The 17,087-nt window shown below is 35.7% G+C and overlaps 1 protein-coding gene across 1 annotated transcript in view; it reads right to left on the bottom strand.

The window, feature by feature from the left end:
• LOC115436957 (collagen alpha-1(XVIII) chain-like) overlaps positions 1 to 17,087 on the bottom strand; it is a 95,436-nt gene that overhangs the window by 62,598 nt on the left and 15,751 nt on the right. Inside the window, 11 exon segments of the mRNA XM_030159985.1 lie at positions 3,609 to 3,761; positions 4,525 to 4,587; positions 4,682 to 4,759; positions 4,849 to 4,911; positions 4,998 to 5,024; positions 6,280 to 6,471; positions 6,582 to 6,622; positions 8,304 to 8,415; positions 10,611 to 10,709; positions 11,510 to 11,584; positions 16,086 to 16,238. Coding sequence (XP_030015845.1) covers positions 3,609 to 3,761; positions 4,525 to 4,587; positions 4,682 to 4,759; positions 4,849 to 4,911; positions 4,998 to 5,024; positions 6,280 to 6,471; positions 6,582 to 6,622; positions 8,304 to 8,415; positions 10,611 to 10,709; positions 11,510 to 11,584; positions 16,086 to 16,238 — 1,056 coding nt within the window.

Raw genomic sequence — 17,087 nt, 5'->3', positions numbered from 1 at the left:
CCTTAAAAGAATGTCCAAATTTTGCCAAATGCCTAGTTTGTCAGCTTCCTTATCGAAGTGATGACAGCCACATATTCTCCTGGAACCTCCGTGCTTCATGCTCACACAGAACAGACAGATTCAGCTCCAGAAAACCACGTCCACAGCAGTGGAGGCAGCATCAGGGGCCAGGCTGGAGTTCTCTGTGTCATCACTTTATAAGAACGTTGACAGGCCTTTGTTTAAAATTCAGTGTATTCCTTTAAAAGTATTTTTATATGTTTAATTGTGCTTTAAGCGTAAGCCTTAGATGCTGCAGCAAAATGCTAAATTCCAAGGCACACTGAATTATTGACTGCAGAACCATGATAATTTAACTTTTTTTTTTTTTAATTAATTAATTTTTTTTTTCCCCTCCCTCTCATCCCAATAACCAGTCTTTGATTTTCTTCCAGATCACATCAGTATGCCTTGGTACTTTGCATTGGCTGTAAAGTAGCAGCAATATATTAAAAAAAGAATAAACAGGTCAGTACGAAAGGCAGATCTTCTCCTCGACCATGTTGGATTAAAGAAGTTTACTCCAGCTCAAAGGTTATAAACTTATACACAAAGTTTATGCTCAGTTCAGTTGCTTTACCTTCAGACTGCCTTTCCCAAACTCAGAGTCAGGACCCAAAATGGGTGATGTTTTTGGGGGCCAACTATAAGTGTAAAACACTAATATGTTTTAATTTACTGGCCTGATTAAAATAGACAAAAAAATACAAAGATGAAGTGAAAAAGATGTAGCAATGTAAATGTAAAAAAAAAAAAGACAAACACAATGAAAATTATATTAAAAAATGACGTCAAATTAGACAAAGAACTAAGTTAAAGAAGATGTAAGAACACAAAATAATGTAAAAAAGACATAACAACATGGTGAAAAAAGAGCTAATAAGATATAAAAATAAAGCAGAATAAATATAGCAAGTTGAAAATAATGTAAAAACAGACCAACACGACGAAAATATTGTTGAAAAACACCAAATAAGCCAAAAACACAGGTGAAAAAGATGTAAAAAAAAAAAAAAAAAAGACAAAACATAAGAATAATGTCAAAAAAAAAAAAAAATGAAAATTATGCAAAAAAAACCCTAGTAAAATAACAACAAAAAAAAGAGTTAAGATAAAAAAGACTATCAAGATGAGAAGAATGTTAAAAAAACCCAAAATAAGACAAAGATAAAGCAGAATAAACATAGCAAGTTGAAAATAATGTTAAAAAACAACATCAAATAAGACAAAAACACAGCTAAAAAGATGTAAAAAAAACCCCAAAAAAAACCCAAAACCCACATGACATAAAAAAAGCAGAAAAGACATGAGGACAAAAATGAAGTAAAACATTAAAAAACAAGATGAAAATGTGCATTAAAACCAACATTTGTTTGACAATAGAAGAGGAAATAAAATGCAGATATGTTAATTCATGATGTATTTTTGTTGCTTTGGTTCCTGTGGAGGCTGAAGTCTGAAACTGACCAAGTTTGGGAAACACTGCCTTAAAAGGTAAACATGGAAGTAACAGGACATGAACTGAAAAAGAAAAAAAAAAACCTGAAAAAAGTCTGAAAAGTCAAGATGTAAGCCGTGATACTGGATGTCAGGAAGCAAAGGCAGATCCAAAGAAGCACAAATACACATTCACATAGAAAACCAACATGGTCGGAGACTTAGAACAGTCGTTAATGTCAGCGCTGAGGCAGTGACTGAACTGGGATATTTATCAGTACATGAGTTAACGCTGCCTCAGGGCTGGTTCGACTGGAATTCTGCCTTTTCTTATTTGTCGAAAAACCAGCAAACCGGGACAATATACCTCGCCCGAGCCCCAAGAGGAGCCGAAGTCAAACTCAGAACCCAAGACATAAGTGGATTCAGAACTGAAGCCAGAACTGAACCCAGAGCCGAGGCCCGAGCCAAGGTCAGAGGTCAAGTCTGAGCTCAAACCTGAACCATCGGCCTCAGAACCACTAAACCAATCCACAAACATCTGAAACAGAGCGGAGAGGGGGGTGAGATGGTAGGACCAGGGAGGGGGCAACACAGATACAGAGACCGATACTGATACTGTACAGATACTGATACAGATACTGATACAGATACTGATACAGCCACAGATACTAATACTGATACTGATACAGATACAGACACAGATACTGATACTGATACAGAGACTGATACTGATACTGTACAGATACTGGTACAGATACTGATCCTGGTACAGATACTGGTACAGATACTGATACAGATACTGATACTGGTACAGATACTAATACTGATACTGATACTGATACTGATACTGATACAGATACTGATACTGGTACAGATACTGATACAGACACAGATACTAATACTGATACTGATACAGATACTGATACTGGTACAGATACTGGTACAGATACTGATACAGACACAGATACTGATACTGGTACAGATACTAATACTGATACTGGTACAGATACTGATACAGACACAGATACTGATACTGATACTGGTACAGATACTGATACAGACACAGATACTGATACTGGTACAGATACTAATACTGATACTGGTACAGATACTGATACAGACACAGATACTAATACTGATACTGATACTGATACAGATACAGATACAGATACAGACACAGATACAGATACTGATACTGGTACAGATACTGATACTGATACTGAAATAGATACTGATATGGATACAGATGCTGATACTGATACGGATACAGATGCTGATACTGATACGGATACAGATGCTGATACTGATACTAATGCTGATACTGATACATATACTGATACAGATACTGATTCTGATAACTGTAGTTGGATTAAACAGAAATGAAAAAACAAACAGGACAAAACAACAATATGACAGTATGGAATAGAAAAAACAAAAGAAAAACTGGAATAGAAGAAGTGCAATCAAGTGCAGAAATGAACTCTTTTACCTCCATCTTACTAAAAAATATCTATCTATCTATCTATCTATCTATCTATCTATCTATCTATCTATCTATCTATCTATCTATCTATCTATCTATCTATCTATCTATCTATCTATCTATCTATCTATCTATCAAACTTCAATTACATATTTAGAAACTTTCAAACTGCACTTTAATACCTTTTTTTAATTTAATCCCTCGTCTCCCAACAGACTGAGGTCTTGCAAATTCTCATCTATATTCCACTGTTTTTGTAATGAGCTGCTGTTTTATGGTTACCGATAATCCCTGATGTTGATGGATCATTTCAATGGCCCATGTCTATAACACTGTTATTAATTTCATGACATTCTACTGAGTTGTGGTTCATTTTTGTTTTGTTTGTATTGTTGACTGGAATAACCGTACATTAGCAGCATCAATAAAATAATCTATATAGCTCAGATTGTAAAAATTGCTTATTATTGTGCCAATTATGCCAATGATGCAATATTGTAGGTGCTATATTCAAAATAACAATCAGTAGGATACATAATTTAGGATCTGTGTCACAGCAACAACACAAATAGTCTTCTGTAAATAAATGTAGGCATAAGTGGTTAATATTTTTTGGTTTGGGCATTTGGCATTTTCAGTTACTTACTGGTATTCCAGGTCTGCCTTGTGGCCCGTCTTTTCCAGCGGCACCAGGTGGTCCAGCATAACCAGAGGAAAGACCCTCTGCAGTGTCAGATGATGACTGGAGGGGTCCAGGGGGGCCTGGTGGTCCTGGAGGCCCAGGTGGACCTGGAGGACCCTGGAAGAAAGAATGTGTGAGTTTCTTTTAACTCTTTAAACCACGGGTGTCAAACATATGGCCTGTGGGCCAAAACCGGCCTGCTAAAGGGTCCAATCTGGCCCATGGGATGAATTTGTGAAATGCAGAAATTACACTTAAGATACTAAGAATCACTTTACTTCAGGGGTTACATTCAGCCCAATTCAATCTCAAGTGGGTCAGATCAGTAAAATACTATCACAATAATCTATAAATGACGACAACTTCCAAATCTTCTCTTTGTTTTAGTGAAAAAAAGTAAAATTACATGAAAATATTTACATTTATAAACCATCCTTTCACAAAAAATGTGAATAACCTGAACAAATATGAACAACCTGAAATGTCTTATGAGAAGTACAATTTTAACAATATTCTGCCTGTTACTAAATGTTTTGTGTATTTGTAGATCCACTGTGATCAGTAAGTAATCAGTATTGTTACAAATGCACTTATTTTTCAAGGAAAATTTCAGTTTTTTCATAGTGGTTCATGTTATTCACAATTTTTGAAGGCTAGTTTGGGGATGTAAATGTTTTCATATTGTAATTTTACTTTTTTCACTGTAAAACATAACTAAAAGTTTGGAGTTGACATTATTTATATATTATTATGTTTTATTTTACTGGTTTGGCCCACTTCAGATCATATGGGGCTGTATGTGGCCCCTGAACTAAAATGAGTTGACACCCCTGCTCTAAAGTGTACTATCAGACTGTTTATTCTGTCTCTGTGGTCTTACCCGGATGAGCTCAGCGTCAGCATCGAGGTCGTCAAATCCAGAACCCAAGGCATCTGCTCCGTACTAGAACCAGAACACACAGAACTGTTCTGTCAAGCTCTAAAACTCAACCACATAAACCTAAATCCCATATGTAATACAGGGTAACAATATGTACCGGTACACTGCGTGATCTGGGGGGCCCAGGAGGTCCAGGGAGGCCAGGGGGGCCTGGCAATCCAACTCCTGAATCTCCCTATAGTGACAGAAGACAGTTACAGTACATCTAGTTTTATGGATATTTATAATACTCTTACATGTTATTAATTGTAATTTTAGCCACACCTTCTCTCCTTTGGCACCAGCTTCTCCAGCCAAACCTGGGTACCCTGGAAGTCCTCTCTGACCCTGACGAACACAAAACATTAGTTATTACACATGATGTAAAGCATGACAAAAAGGGCACAAAAAGAGAATGAAAATAAACAACTTACTGGATCTCCTTTATCACCTTTGCTTCCCTATCAAAGAGAAAAACAAAGTGTGAAAATACATGACTTTCACATTTAAGCCTCATTTAGCAATCTTTTATGTCCTTGTAATAAGTATAGGTAAAAATATGAGGCTATTAAAGTATTGCATTATTATGTATTATGTATGTATATTATGTATTAATAGATAATAATACTAATAATACTGAAGGGGAAGTGGACTGAGTCATCCACAAACCACAGGGTTTGCCATAAATTTCATGCCATAAATCATTTAACACGTTGCCTGGTTCAGCAGAGAAACACATTAAGTTTAAGTCTATTTACACATAGCACATAGCATACACAGCATGTAGCATTTTTAAGCTTGTAATTATAAACAGCTGTATGACAATCATGTAACTTGTATTAATACTTTTAGGTGGTTTATAAACTGTTAACAAGCTTCTTTTTGTTTAAAATGTCTTAGAATAATCAATAAACGTGCTTGTAATGCTATTTGAAAAGTTAAAATAAAGCTGAACTCACCCTAATACATTGTTAGCGTTATAGATTAGCATGAGCACATAGCATATACAGCATGTAGCATTTTTAAGCTTGTAATTATATACAGCTGTATGAGAATCACGAAGCTTGTATTAATGCTTTTAGGTGGTCTATCAACTGTTAACAAGCTTCATTGTGTTTAAAATGTCTTAGAATTATCAATAAATGTGCTTGTAATGCTATTTGAAAGGTTAAAATAAAGCTGAACTCACCCTAATACGTGGTTAGCATTAGCAATTAGCATGAGTTCATAGCATATACAGGTTATAGCATTTTAAGCTTGTGATTATAAACAACTCTATGATAACCAGAAAAGCTTGAATTGTTTTGAAGCAGCCTATTAACAAGCTTCTTTGTGTTTACAATGGCTTATAATCATCCATGACTGTGTTTGTGATACTAATACATATATTTTTTTTATTTATTTGTTTTGAGCAGAAGAAAAAACTAAACATTTTATGTGTACAAGGAACTAATATCAGAGCAAATACATTAATAAATAAAGGCGATCAAGACAAAATAGCAATTGCCATGCACATTAGTAATAACAAAATAATTTCAGTATGTACTGCTCAAAAAGGAAAAAAGATATAAGCATTTATATGGTTTTATCAGTAGATAATAATGACTTATAATGGTCTTACTACCCATTAACTGACATTTATAACAGAATATAAAGCGATACCAAAGGTTCATACCACACTCAAAGCCTCTGTTTTTCTTTCTCTCTGGTACACACCTGCTGTCCGTCTCTCCCTGGAAGTCCTGGGACTCCTGGGGCCCCCGTCGGGCCTTGTGGACCCCGTGGTCCAGCCTGATCCTGACCAGGTGCGAAGGAAGGACCCGGGGGACCAGCTGGGCCTGGTGGGCCTGGTGGGCCTCTGGGTCCTGGATCCCCACGCTCTCCTTTTAATCCATGTCTGATGTGAGTCTGAGAAAACAGTGTTTCATTCAAATATGTAGAAGATACAGAAGTTTAGAATATATCAGGTGTTGTAAAGTTTTTAGTGAGAGTTAGATAAGAAATCCTTGTGAACTTACGTCTCCTGTTCTTTCTCCAGCTTCTTCTGTCCTGTGGCGTCCTGTCCACGTATGTATAAGACATGATCAATACATTAGATCAAGAAGAGCTAACACAGGTACACATGTATTATCCACTAAATACACAAAGCTGACTTCAGGGACCACATACAGCCCAATATAATCTCAAGTGGGTCGAACCAGTAAAAAATTATAAGTGAAAAAAGTTAAATTACATTATGAACATGACATTATTTTTTGTCTAGTACATAGTGCACAAATTGCTGTTTTAATAAATATGTTTGGTGTATTATATTCAAAGCAACATGTATGTTTGTATTTATACAGTCGCGGAAAAAATCATTAGACCATCAAAAGTCATCAAAAACAATGGTTATGCAATCAAGCACTAACTCCTGTGTGTATCATGTGACTAAAACAGACAGAAAAGAAAACATGAAATGCCTAAAAGCACTGTTTTTGCCAGTACAATGCCATAGATATTAATGTAAGAACTGAAGTGATTTTGGTTATTATCAAGAAAACCATGGAAAATGAATATATATCAGCTCTGAAATTAAACTACTATGAGCTATTTTTGTCGTTATTATTATATTTGTCCAAACAAACATGCCTTTAGTTGTACCAGGCATTAAAATGAACAAGAAATTGAAGAAAACAAGGGGTGGTCTAATAATTTTTTTCCGCAACTGTATATCAATATCTATGTATCTATGTATGTTTTTAAGTATGTATCTATCTATACACACATATATATGTATGTATGTATATATATATATATATATATATATATATATATATATATATGTGTGTACGGGTAGAGACTGCGATCTGGTAGGATCGGCGATTCTACCAGTAGAGACTCCGATCGTAGTCTCTACTGGTAGAAACTCCGATCCTGTCAGTAGAAGGGTTAGGGTTAGGGGTTAGGGTTAGGGTTAGGGTTCGGATTGGAGTTTCTACTGGTAGAGACTACGATCGGAGTCTCTACTGGCAGAATCGCCGATCCTACCAAATCGCAGTCTCTACCCTGACATATATATATACAGGGTGGGGAAGCAAAATTTACAATATTTTGAGGCAGGGATTGAAAGACAGTGTATGACCAATTAGTTTATTGAAAGTCATGAGAATTTATTTGCCACAAGAAACTTTACATAATAGAAAATGTTTTTATTCTATGTGTCCTCCTTCTTTCTCAATAACTGCCTTCACACGCTTCCTGAAACTTGCGCAAGTGTTCCTCAAATATTCAGGTGACAACTTCTCCCATTCTTTAATAGTATCTTCCAGACTTTCTCGTAATAGTTTTGCTCATAGTCATTCTCTTCTTTCCATTATAAACAGTCTTTATGGACACTCCAACTATTTTTGAAATCTCCTTTGGTGTGACGAGTGCATTCAGCAAATCACACACTCTTTGACGTTTGCTTTCCTGATTACTCATATGGGCAAAAGTTTCTGAAAAGGTATGGATAATAGTGTTAGGTATGATTATGACATCAATATATGTTTGGTTTCAAAACAATTGACGTAGTGCCTGCTGAGAAAAAACAACTAAATGTTCATTGTAAATTTTGCTTCCCCACCCTGTATATATATATATATATATATATATATATATATATATATATATATATATATATATATATATATATATATATATATATAAAACCAGATGTATTCATTGACTGAATGTTCACTGTCCATGTCCATTCTAACCTCTTAGCAGTATTTCTTCATTAGATTCCGTCGGCGTGTGTTGACCTGAGTACTCGTCTCGCTCCACCTCTGGAGCCTGAGTGGGCGGAGCTCTGACCGGAACCGTGTCCTCCTGGAAGACATGAGTGGAATGAGTCTGGAGGACAAAAGACACCTACATGATGTTCATATTTGTTCAGGTTATTTACATTTGGTTGTGAAAGGATTGTATGTAAATGTACATATGCTCATGTACTTTAACTTTAATTGTATTACTATGATCTGTAATGCACATGTATCCAGTCAAATCAAATCCAACTTTATTTATAAAGCACTTTAAAAATAACAGTTAGGCAAAGTGCCGTACAGAAATAAAATAAGAGTTATAAACGCATAAAACCAAATAAAAAAATAAACTAAGAGCAAAAAGAAAACTGTGTAACCATAAAAAAAACAGAAAAAGCCAAGAAAAGAGTTAAAAGTGATGAAATATGTTTTGAGAGAGGACTTAAAAATGATAAGTTTTGACATAATATTAGTAAAATTAAACTTAATTTTCTGAAGACATTCCACAATGTTTAGGTTATTCACATTTTTTGTGAAAGAATAGTTCAGGTAAATTGTAAATAGTTATAGTAAATGTATTTTCCTAATTTAATTTTCCTTTTTTTTCACTAGAACAAAGAGAAAGACTTAGAGTTGTCATTATTTCTATTTTATTATTCTAGTATCTTAGTGGTCCAACCCATTTGGTGTTTGTTGTTGAGGTCTTACATTCCAAAAAAGATATTTACATTGACTCTAATATCTGGTAACATTTATTTTCTTTCTGAACAACATTTCTTCGGAGGCTTCAAAGACGCAGCTGATTATGTGATGTTTTGGGGTCAGACTGACTTCCTGGTTTGTAGGAGGATAAAAGACGAGTCGGAACCGGAAAGAAACACAATTACAGAGAGGGAGTCGTGTATTTGGACAAAAGATTAAAAACTAAAATAAAGAAGGATGCGCACCGTCCAGCAGCAGACAAAACAACCCACCCATGTACTGCATCTATGTAAACAAACACTAAGAAAACAAAGAACACTGGAGTTCGTCAGAGCTCACAGCAATTAGGATTCTTGTGGTTAAGTATTGTGGTCAGTTACAGACCACTTAACATTTGACCATCACCCACAGAAGTAGAAAACAATGCAGAAGAAAGTTATAACATTCCCATGTGATAGACTGTGCAGTACATGGCCAAATAACAGTACAGGAAATGAAAAAGAAAAATAGGACCTTGTAGCTCACACTGGAAAAAATCAAAATCTTGCCAAGTGTATTTTTCTCATTTCTAGTCTCAATATCTCATCACACTTAAAATAAGACACAATCACCTAAAGAGTAACTTTTCAGTGAGATGTAAGAACTTATTTTCAGACAATAGATCTTAAAATTTGTATTTCAAGAAATCTTACCAAGATAATTTTCACTTGTAACATTGGCAGATTTTTTTTGCTTGATTAAAGATTTTTTTTTTTTTTTTTTGCTTAATTCAAGATTTTTTTTTTTTTTTTTTGCTTAATTCAAGATTTTTTTTTTTGCTTAATTCAACTTTTTATTTTTTATTTATTTTTTATTGTCTTCTATAAGTTCTTATATCTCACTCACAAGTTACTCTTTAGGTGATTATGTCTTATTTTAAGTGTGATGAGATATTTTGTCTAGAAATTAGAAAAATACACTTGGTAATATTTAGATTTTTGCAGTGAGTCAGTGTCTTCCTCTGTTTTCTTTTCTTTTTTCGACCTCTCTGGCTCATGAGAACCAAAGAAGCTCTTATATCTCTCTGAAAAGTTACTCTACTGCAGAAAAAGTGACCTTTTTCAGCAAATATATCAATAACTAAACATAAACCAAGTGTCTCCATCCACTGTCATTGATCCAACTCCATGGGTTTTACTGGTGGATCAATGTTGTAGAAGATGATGGTGTTTCCATGGTAACTACAGAGCCTCTGAACGTCCAAATGGGTCATATCTGATGACCATGAAAAGATGAATAACTGTATTTTACCTCAGTTATTTACATGTATTGATAGGACTAGCGGCATTGTACCCGTGGTGCCATTGTACGATAGCATGAGAGGCTAAAATGCTCTCCTGTGATGCAACAGCGTCATTGTACCCAAACGCCCTCCCGTGCTGCAACATCGATCGTACAACGTGCATTATATAGTAGGATTAGTGGATCAACAGGTATTAAACTGTTTAGATCAGTAGATACTCTTGGTCAGCTGTGGATATTTGGGTTTTTATAGGTTAATAATAAAATGAACAGTCCAACCTGTGACGTGCTGGGTTTCCTCTCCCGTGTGTGCTTCATCACTTCTTCTTCTGTCTCCCTGTCGTCCAGAGCGTCATCTCCACTGGCGTATCCTGAGGCCTTTATCAAACATGGCAACGTGAAGTAGTTTGAAAAAAAAAAAAGAGGAGAAAATGGAATAAAATGTCTACCCATTATTCTGAAGACCACTGCACTTTTAGCTTTTAATAATCTAAGTCAGGGGCGTCAAACATACAGCCCACAGGCCACAACCGGCCCTCCAAAGCGTCTAGTCTGGCCCATGGGATGAATTTGTCAAATGGAAAAATTATACTAAAAATATAAACAATCAAGGGGATTAAAATCATTTTAGTTCAGGACATACACACTGATTCAATCTGAATAACGTCATAACCTAAAAATAATGACAACTCCAAACTTTTCTCTTTATTTTACTGTAAGAAAAGGAAACTTATATTTGCCATCCTTTTACAAATGTGAACAACCTGAAATGTCTTAAAGAAATAAGTGCAATTTGAACAAAATTATGCCTGTTACTAAATGTTTAATTGATAAATGATGGCACAATATTGTTGAAATTACACTTATTTTTCTTAGGAAATTTCAGGTTGTGTTTGATAGTTATGGTCGATGTCGTGGTTAAACATTTGTATAATTTAATTTAACTTTTTTTAACCCTAGAATATAGAAACAGTTTTGTAGATTTCATTATTTACATGTTATTGTGTTATTATTTTATTGGTCCAGCCCATTTGAGATCATGATGGGTTGAATGTGGCCCCTGATATAAAATGGGTTCGACACTTCTGATCTAAGTGATGTCTTTGACCACTAGGGGGCAGTGTTAACTCATCTGTTCATGACTTGTGCAGCCTCCTGCACCTGTGAATGTGTCTTACATAGGGGTCGTCGTCTTCACACTGCTCCTCGGCTGCTCTGGGGTCGTCTCTTATCACCAGCTGTTGAATGGAACCCTGAAGACGACAGAACTCAGGTCAAAACCAAAGCCAGAACCACACAGTTATTCATACGTAGTAAATATGTATGGAGTCTGTATAGTTCCTATTACTATGATTATTATTATTTTATACTGTGTTTTGTTCTGGTTTTGATCGGCTTGATATGTAAAGTGTCATGAAACAACTTTTGTTATGATTTGGCGCAATATAAATGAAATTTGATCGACCTTAACCATTAAATTTCCCTGTTGTGGGATCAATAAAGTCTCATCAGAATCAGAACCAGAACCAGAATCCTGTTTTTATCCATGTAAGTAAACAGGGTTCACATTACTAAGAATTTGCTTCGGTGGTTTGGTGCATACATAGAACATGGAGTAGGTAAGAAGCATGCAGTAAAAAATAAATTAAATTAAATTAGCAAGTAAGATAGGGAATAAACAAGTAAAATAAAGTTCAAAATATGCAATATAAAGTGTGGACAAAACCAATGTGTTTGAGTCAGACTATAACGGTACTGGTTAACCTAATGTAATCTAATGTAATGTAATCGAATTTCTCTGTATAGACTGGTGTGGCATGGACATTTTTACACTTATTCAAACTCTAATTATAATAAAAAAAACTGTTCAGTACAAGATTAAACCTTATATTCGATTACATTTTGCAACTTCAGGTGTTGTACTAGACTTTTACGGGTCTTTATACTGTTTTTTGACCAAAAATAAACATTTGTGGTGATTTCCAAATAGATTTTTCTCTACATTTAACCTTTCCTAAGTGATTTATTACTAGGTATTATAATATTATCCTCTGCTGATCATGTAGCTAGATGTTCATAAAATTTCAGCGTAAATTCGAGGGTAAATATATCAAAAGAAAAGATAACAAATCAGATTTCAGACACATACCACACTTCATCAAACTCCCATCGTGGTCATAGTGTTGTATTATATGAGAACAAGAGGACACTTTCCATTCTATGGGTCAATAGTCAAAATATTTACACAAAACAGCCCTGCTGATACCATGACTGTGGGTCTTTGAAGAGCCAGACACACACTGTGACACAAATGCAACACACACAAACACACACAAACACATACAGCGACACACACCCACACCCACACACACACACACACACACACACACACACACACACACACATAGTGACCCAGATATCTCAGACCGGACGCCACCATGTCCTGCTGAGCGCGCACATACTTGGTGGTCATGCTTCAGATACTCTGTTCACAGGGTCAGGCTACGCTGCACACGGCAGAAAGGAACGACAGTGACTGCGTCCCGTCACCATGGCAACAGTGAGTGACCAGCAGCTCACATTTTATCTTTTGTGAACGTCGCTGAAATGGAAAAAGACTCAGTGATTCATATTAACACACGAGTCATGAATAAATGGAGAATTTATTGAAGAAAACAAACAAATATTAATCTGAATTTAACAAATCCAAACCATTTATTGATTCAGTTTTTTGTAAAATTATTTAACCCATAAATACCCAGTGCTACTTTTGTGTCAGTTCCCAAATGAATTTTTCTCTATATATCTCTATATCTACAACAAATGTGAATCTTTCTCATTACATTTGGTCATATTATCAGTTTCGTTGTCAGATTCAGCATCCGTCCTGGAGCTTTTCATCATTCCACACATTCCTCCCCAGCAGATGCAGTATTTTTTTTTTTTTTTTTTTACTAGTTCTGTAACAGTGACGCAAACCCAAAGCCACCAGATCGGATCCAAAGCTCTTGATCTGACCACAGCTAAGGCTTGTTGAGGTCTGTGCCTCCCCCGTCCTCTCCTCTCCTCCCTTCCCTTCCTCATCACTGTTATCTCCCTCCTTCACCTCCTCCTTCCATATTTCATACTCCCCCCTCTGTGTTTGCTGTTTTTACTAGAGCCAGCTGTGCTCCTCAGGATCCAGGACTAGAGGTGGTCATGACATTTAGACCTTGTTTCTAACTATATTGGCCTGTAGGTAATGAGCAGTGGTCACTTCATGCAAAGGATGATGCCCTTTTATCCTTATTTATGTACTTACATATTAAGAAACATAGACCATGCTGCTGCAGAATCGTGCTTTTACAGTATTTTGCCTTTTTCACTGTAAATGACGTATTTTCCTGTATTTAATTGCCTATATTTCATTTAGATATTCATGAAAACTCAGAGTAAATTCAAGGTTCAAGGTGACTTTATTTGTACCCATGGGTAGATTTGTTTTGCAGCTAGCTTTCGCTTACTGCCGGTCGCTGCGTGCGCATACGCCCGACACAAATCCTTCGAATTATTACAGTCAAGATAATGCAAGCACATACATCACATACATAAAACATAAGACATTATAAACACAGTACACGTGGTCACGTGATGGAACTTTTTCAATGGATTTGGTTGTGGGAGGGGGACAGGAAGAGAAGAAGAATGTTGTGAGGCAGATGGAGATGGGGGGGGGGGGTTAAATGCTTGTATGTGGTGAGTCCTTGAAAGTCTGTTTGTTGATGAAAAATAAGAGACTCAGACTTCTGTCCTTTATCAGTTCATTCAGTCCTGAATCTTGACCTTGGAAGGATATTATGTGTTACATCAGAAACAGACAAAATGGAAGAAAAAGTGACTTTTTCATCAAAGATATCATAAACTGAACATAAAAAGAAGTGTTTCCATCCACTTTCATTGATCCAACTCCATGGGTTTTACTGGTGAATCAATGTTGTAGAAGATGACGGTGTTTCCACGGTAACTACAGAGCCTATGAACGTCCAAATGGGTCATATCTGATGACCTTGAAAAGATGAAAAACTACATTTTACACTGACTATTTATATGTATTAATAAGATTAGTGGATCAACAGGTATTGAACATCATACATCAATAATTGGTTTTGGTCACCAGTGGCTGTTTGGGTTAAATTACATTAACCGATAAAGACCAAATGCTACTTTTGTGTCAGTTTGTAAATGCATTTTTCTCTCTAGTTAACCTTTCTTAAGTGATTTATCACCACTTATTATCATATTATCCTCTATATTTTGCATTTTTCACAGTAAATTATGTATTTTCTTATATTTAATTTGCTATATTTCCTTTAGATATTCATGAAAACTCAGAGTAAATTCAATGTTATTATATCAAAACAGAGAAAACAGAAGAAAAAGTGACTTCTTCATCAAAGATATCAACAACTAAACAGAAAACCAAGTGTGTCCATCCACTTTCATTGATCCAACTCCATGGGTTTTACTGGTGAATCAATGTTGTAGAAGATGACAGTGTTTCCACGGTAACCACCATGCCTCTGAACATCCAAATAGGTCATATCTGATGACCATGAAAAGATGAAAAACTACATTTTACACCAATTATTTACATGTATTGATAGGATTAGTGGATCAACAGTTATTAAACATTTTACATCAATACATGGTTTTGGTCACCAGTGACTGTTTGGATCTTTATGGGTTAAATTACATTAGCCCATAAATACTCAGTGCTACTTTTGTGTCAGTTCCTAAATGCATTTTTCTCTCTATTTAACCTTTCTTAAGTGATTTATCACCATTAATTATAATATTATCCTCTGTATTTTGCATTTTTCACTGTATATTATGTTTTTTCTTATATTTAATTTCCTATATTTCATTTAGATATTCATGAAAACTCAGAGTAAATTCAATGTTATTATATCAGAAACAGAGAAAACGAAAGAAAAAGTGACTTTTTCATCAAAGATATCAATAACTGATCATAAAAACAAGTGTCTCCATCCACTGTCATTGATCCAACTGGTGAATCAGTGTTGAAGATGACGGTGTTTCCACGTTCACTATGGAGCCTCTGAACATCCAAATGGGTCATATCTGATGACCATGAAAAAATGAAAAACTACATTTTACACTAATTATTTACATGGATTGATAGGATTAGTGGATCAACAGTTATTGAACATTTTATATCAAAAAATTTTTTAGTCACCAGTGGCTGTTTGGGTCTTTATGGGTTAAATTACATTAAGAAAACTGAGGAAAATGTTTACATCTACAAACTAGACACCCCTGATTTAGACTTTTATCGGGTCAAATGTTCTCAGTCCAGTTGTTATGGTAACAAGGACGGCATCCATTCACACTTTTTATTCACCAATGTCGTTTTAAATACACGAAGAGAAAGTGATATCGTCGCTAATTTGTGCAAGGATTTCTTAGTCCGCAGGCATGAATACTGGGGGTTTTCCAGGCCCGACTAACTCAGAGCAGATGACATTTCAGCTCTTTTACATGGAAATGAGAGGCCAAAACACACACTCACAAGCACAGAAGCAAATGTAACCCCAAGGGCAGCGGTATTCACTTTACACACACACACACACACACACACACACACACAGACACAGGTACCAGATCTCACACTTTCCCTCTGCTTCTGCTTTTTCACTATTCTCCTGACACTGACACAAATACGCACACACACACACACTTTCTTTGTCGACTCACCACAAACTTGTCGAGGCCCGTGCTCCCTGCATTTGCAACAAAGATGCCCGAGTCGTGTGAGAAGGCCAGTCTGTCCGTCCTCCGGTGGAAGGTAGCCCTCTCAGCTTCGCCACAGTCCATGTAGAGACGCACCTCGTCCTGCTCCACCACCATCTGAGGAAGCAGCACTCAGTTTAATGCACAAAAATCAGCTCCGTAACTGTATTTATAAAGAGGTTTTCTACCCCCAGCCATAAGTCACACTACACAAATGAGAATTCACAATGCTGGAGGAATTGTAGCTGCCACACCGCACATCATTTCCACATATTTGGGGAATGCCCAAAAATTAACCATTATTGGAAAGAAATACATAAAGCCATAGAAATTATTCTTAATATCTATTTACCTTTTGATTTCAAAACAATGTATTTGGGATGCATTTCTCCAGAGGTCAAAAACATAAACAGATACCTTTTCGGTGTATTACTAGCTGCAGGAAAAAAAGCAATAACTAAACGATGGATGACACAAGAAGAACCGACAATAAATACATAACATTAAGACATAACCATGGGAATTTATAGGATGGATTGTGCGACACTGGGAGGGATGGGTGAGATATGTGAAGCCTTTGAGATCTGATTTTGCCGAGATGAATGCATGAATATGAACCCAAAATCATCTGAAGGAAATATGTTTTTGTGTTTTTGTTTATCTTTATTTTTGTATTGATTCTTTACTTTGAGATCTTGTATGACAGGACCATAATGAGCTGCTGTAAATGTTTTTGTTTGTTTTTTCAACGTATGAAAAGAAAAATTTTCTTTCAATTAACCCTTTATAGAGCACTCAGAAATACTCTAAAATTCAAAAATGTCAACCTTAGTGTGTTCTTGGAGGACATAACAAGACTTTATCATGTAGAAAATCAAGGTAAGTGAAGTTACCTTATTTAGTTCCTTGCCCATAAGTGGTAAAAAATATATATATATATCCAAGAAGTATATATAAAAATACAAG

The sequence above is a fragment of the Sphaeramia orbicularis genome, chromosome 17 (assembly GCF_902148855.1).
Source record: "Sphaeramia orbicularis chromosome 17, fSphaOr1.1, whole genome shotgun sequence".
NCBI lineage: Eukaryota > Metazoa > Chordata > Actinopteri > Kurtiformes > Apogonidae > Sphaeramia > Sphaeramia orbicularis.
The sequence above is the reverse complement of the archived record's forward strand: the minus strand, read 5'-3'. Positions and strand labels throughout refer to the sequence as shown.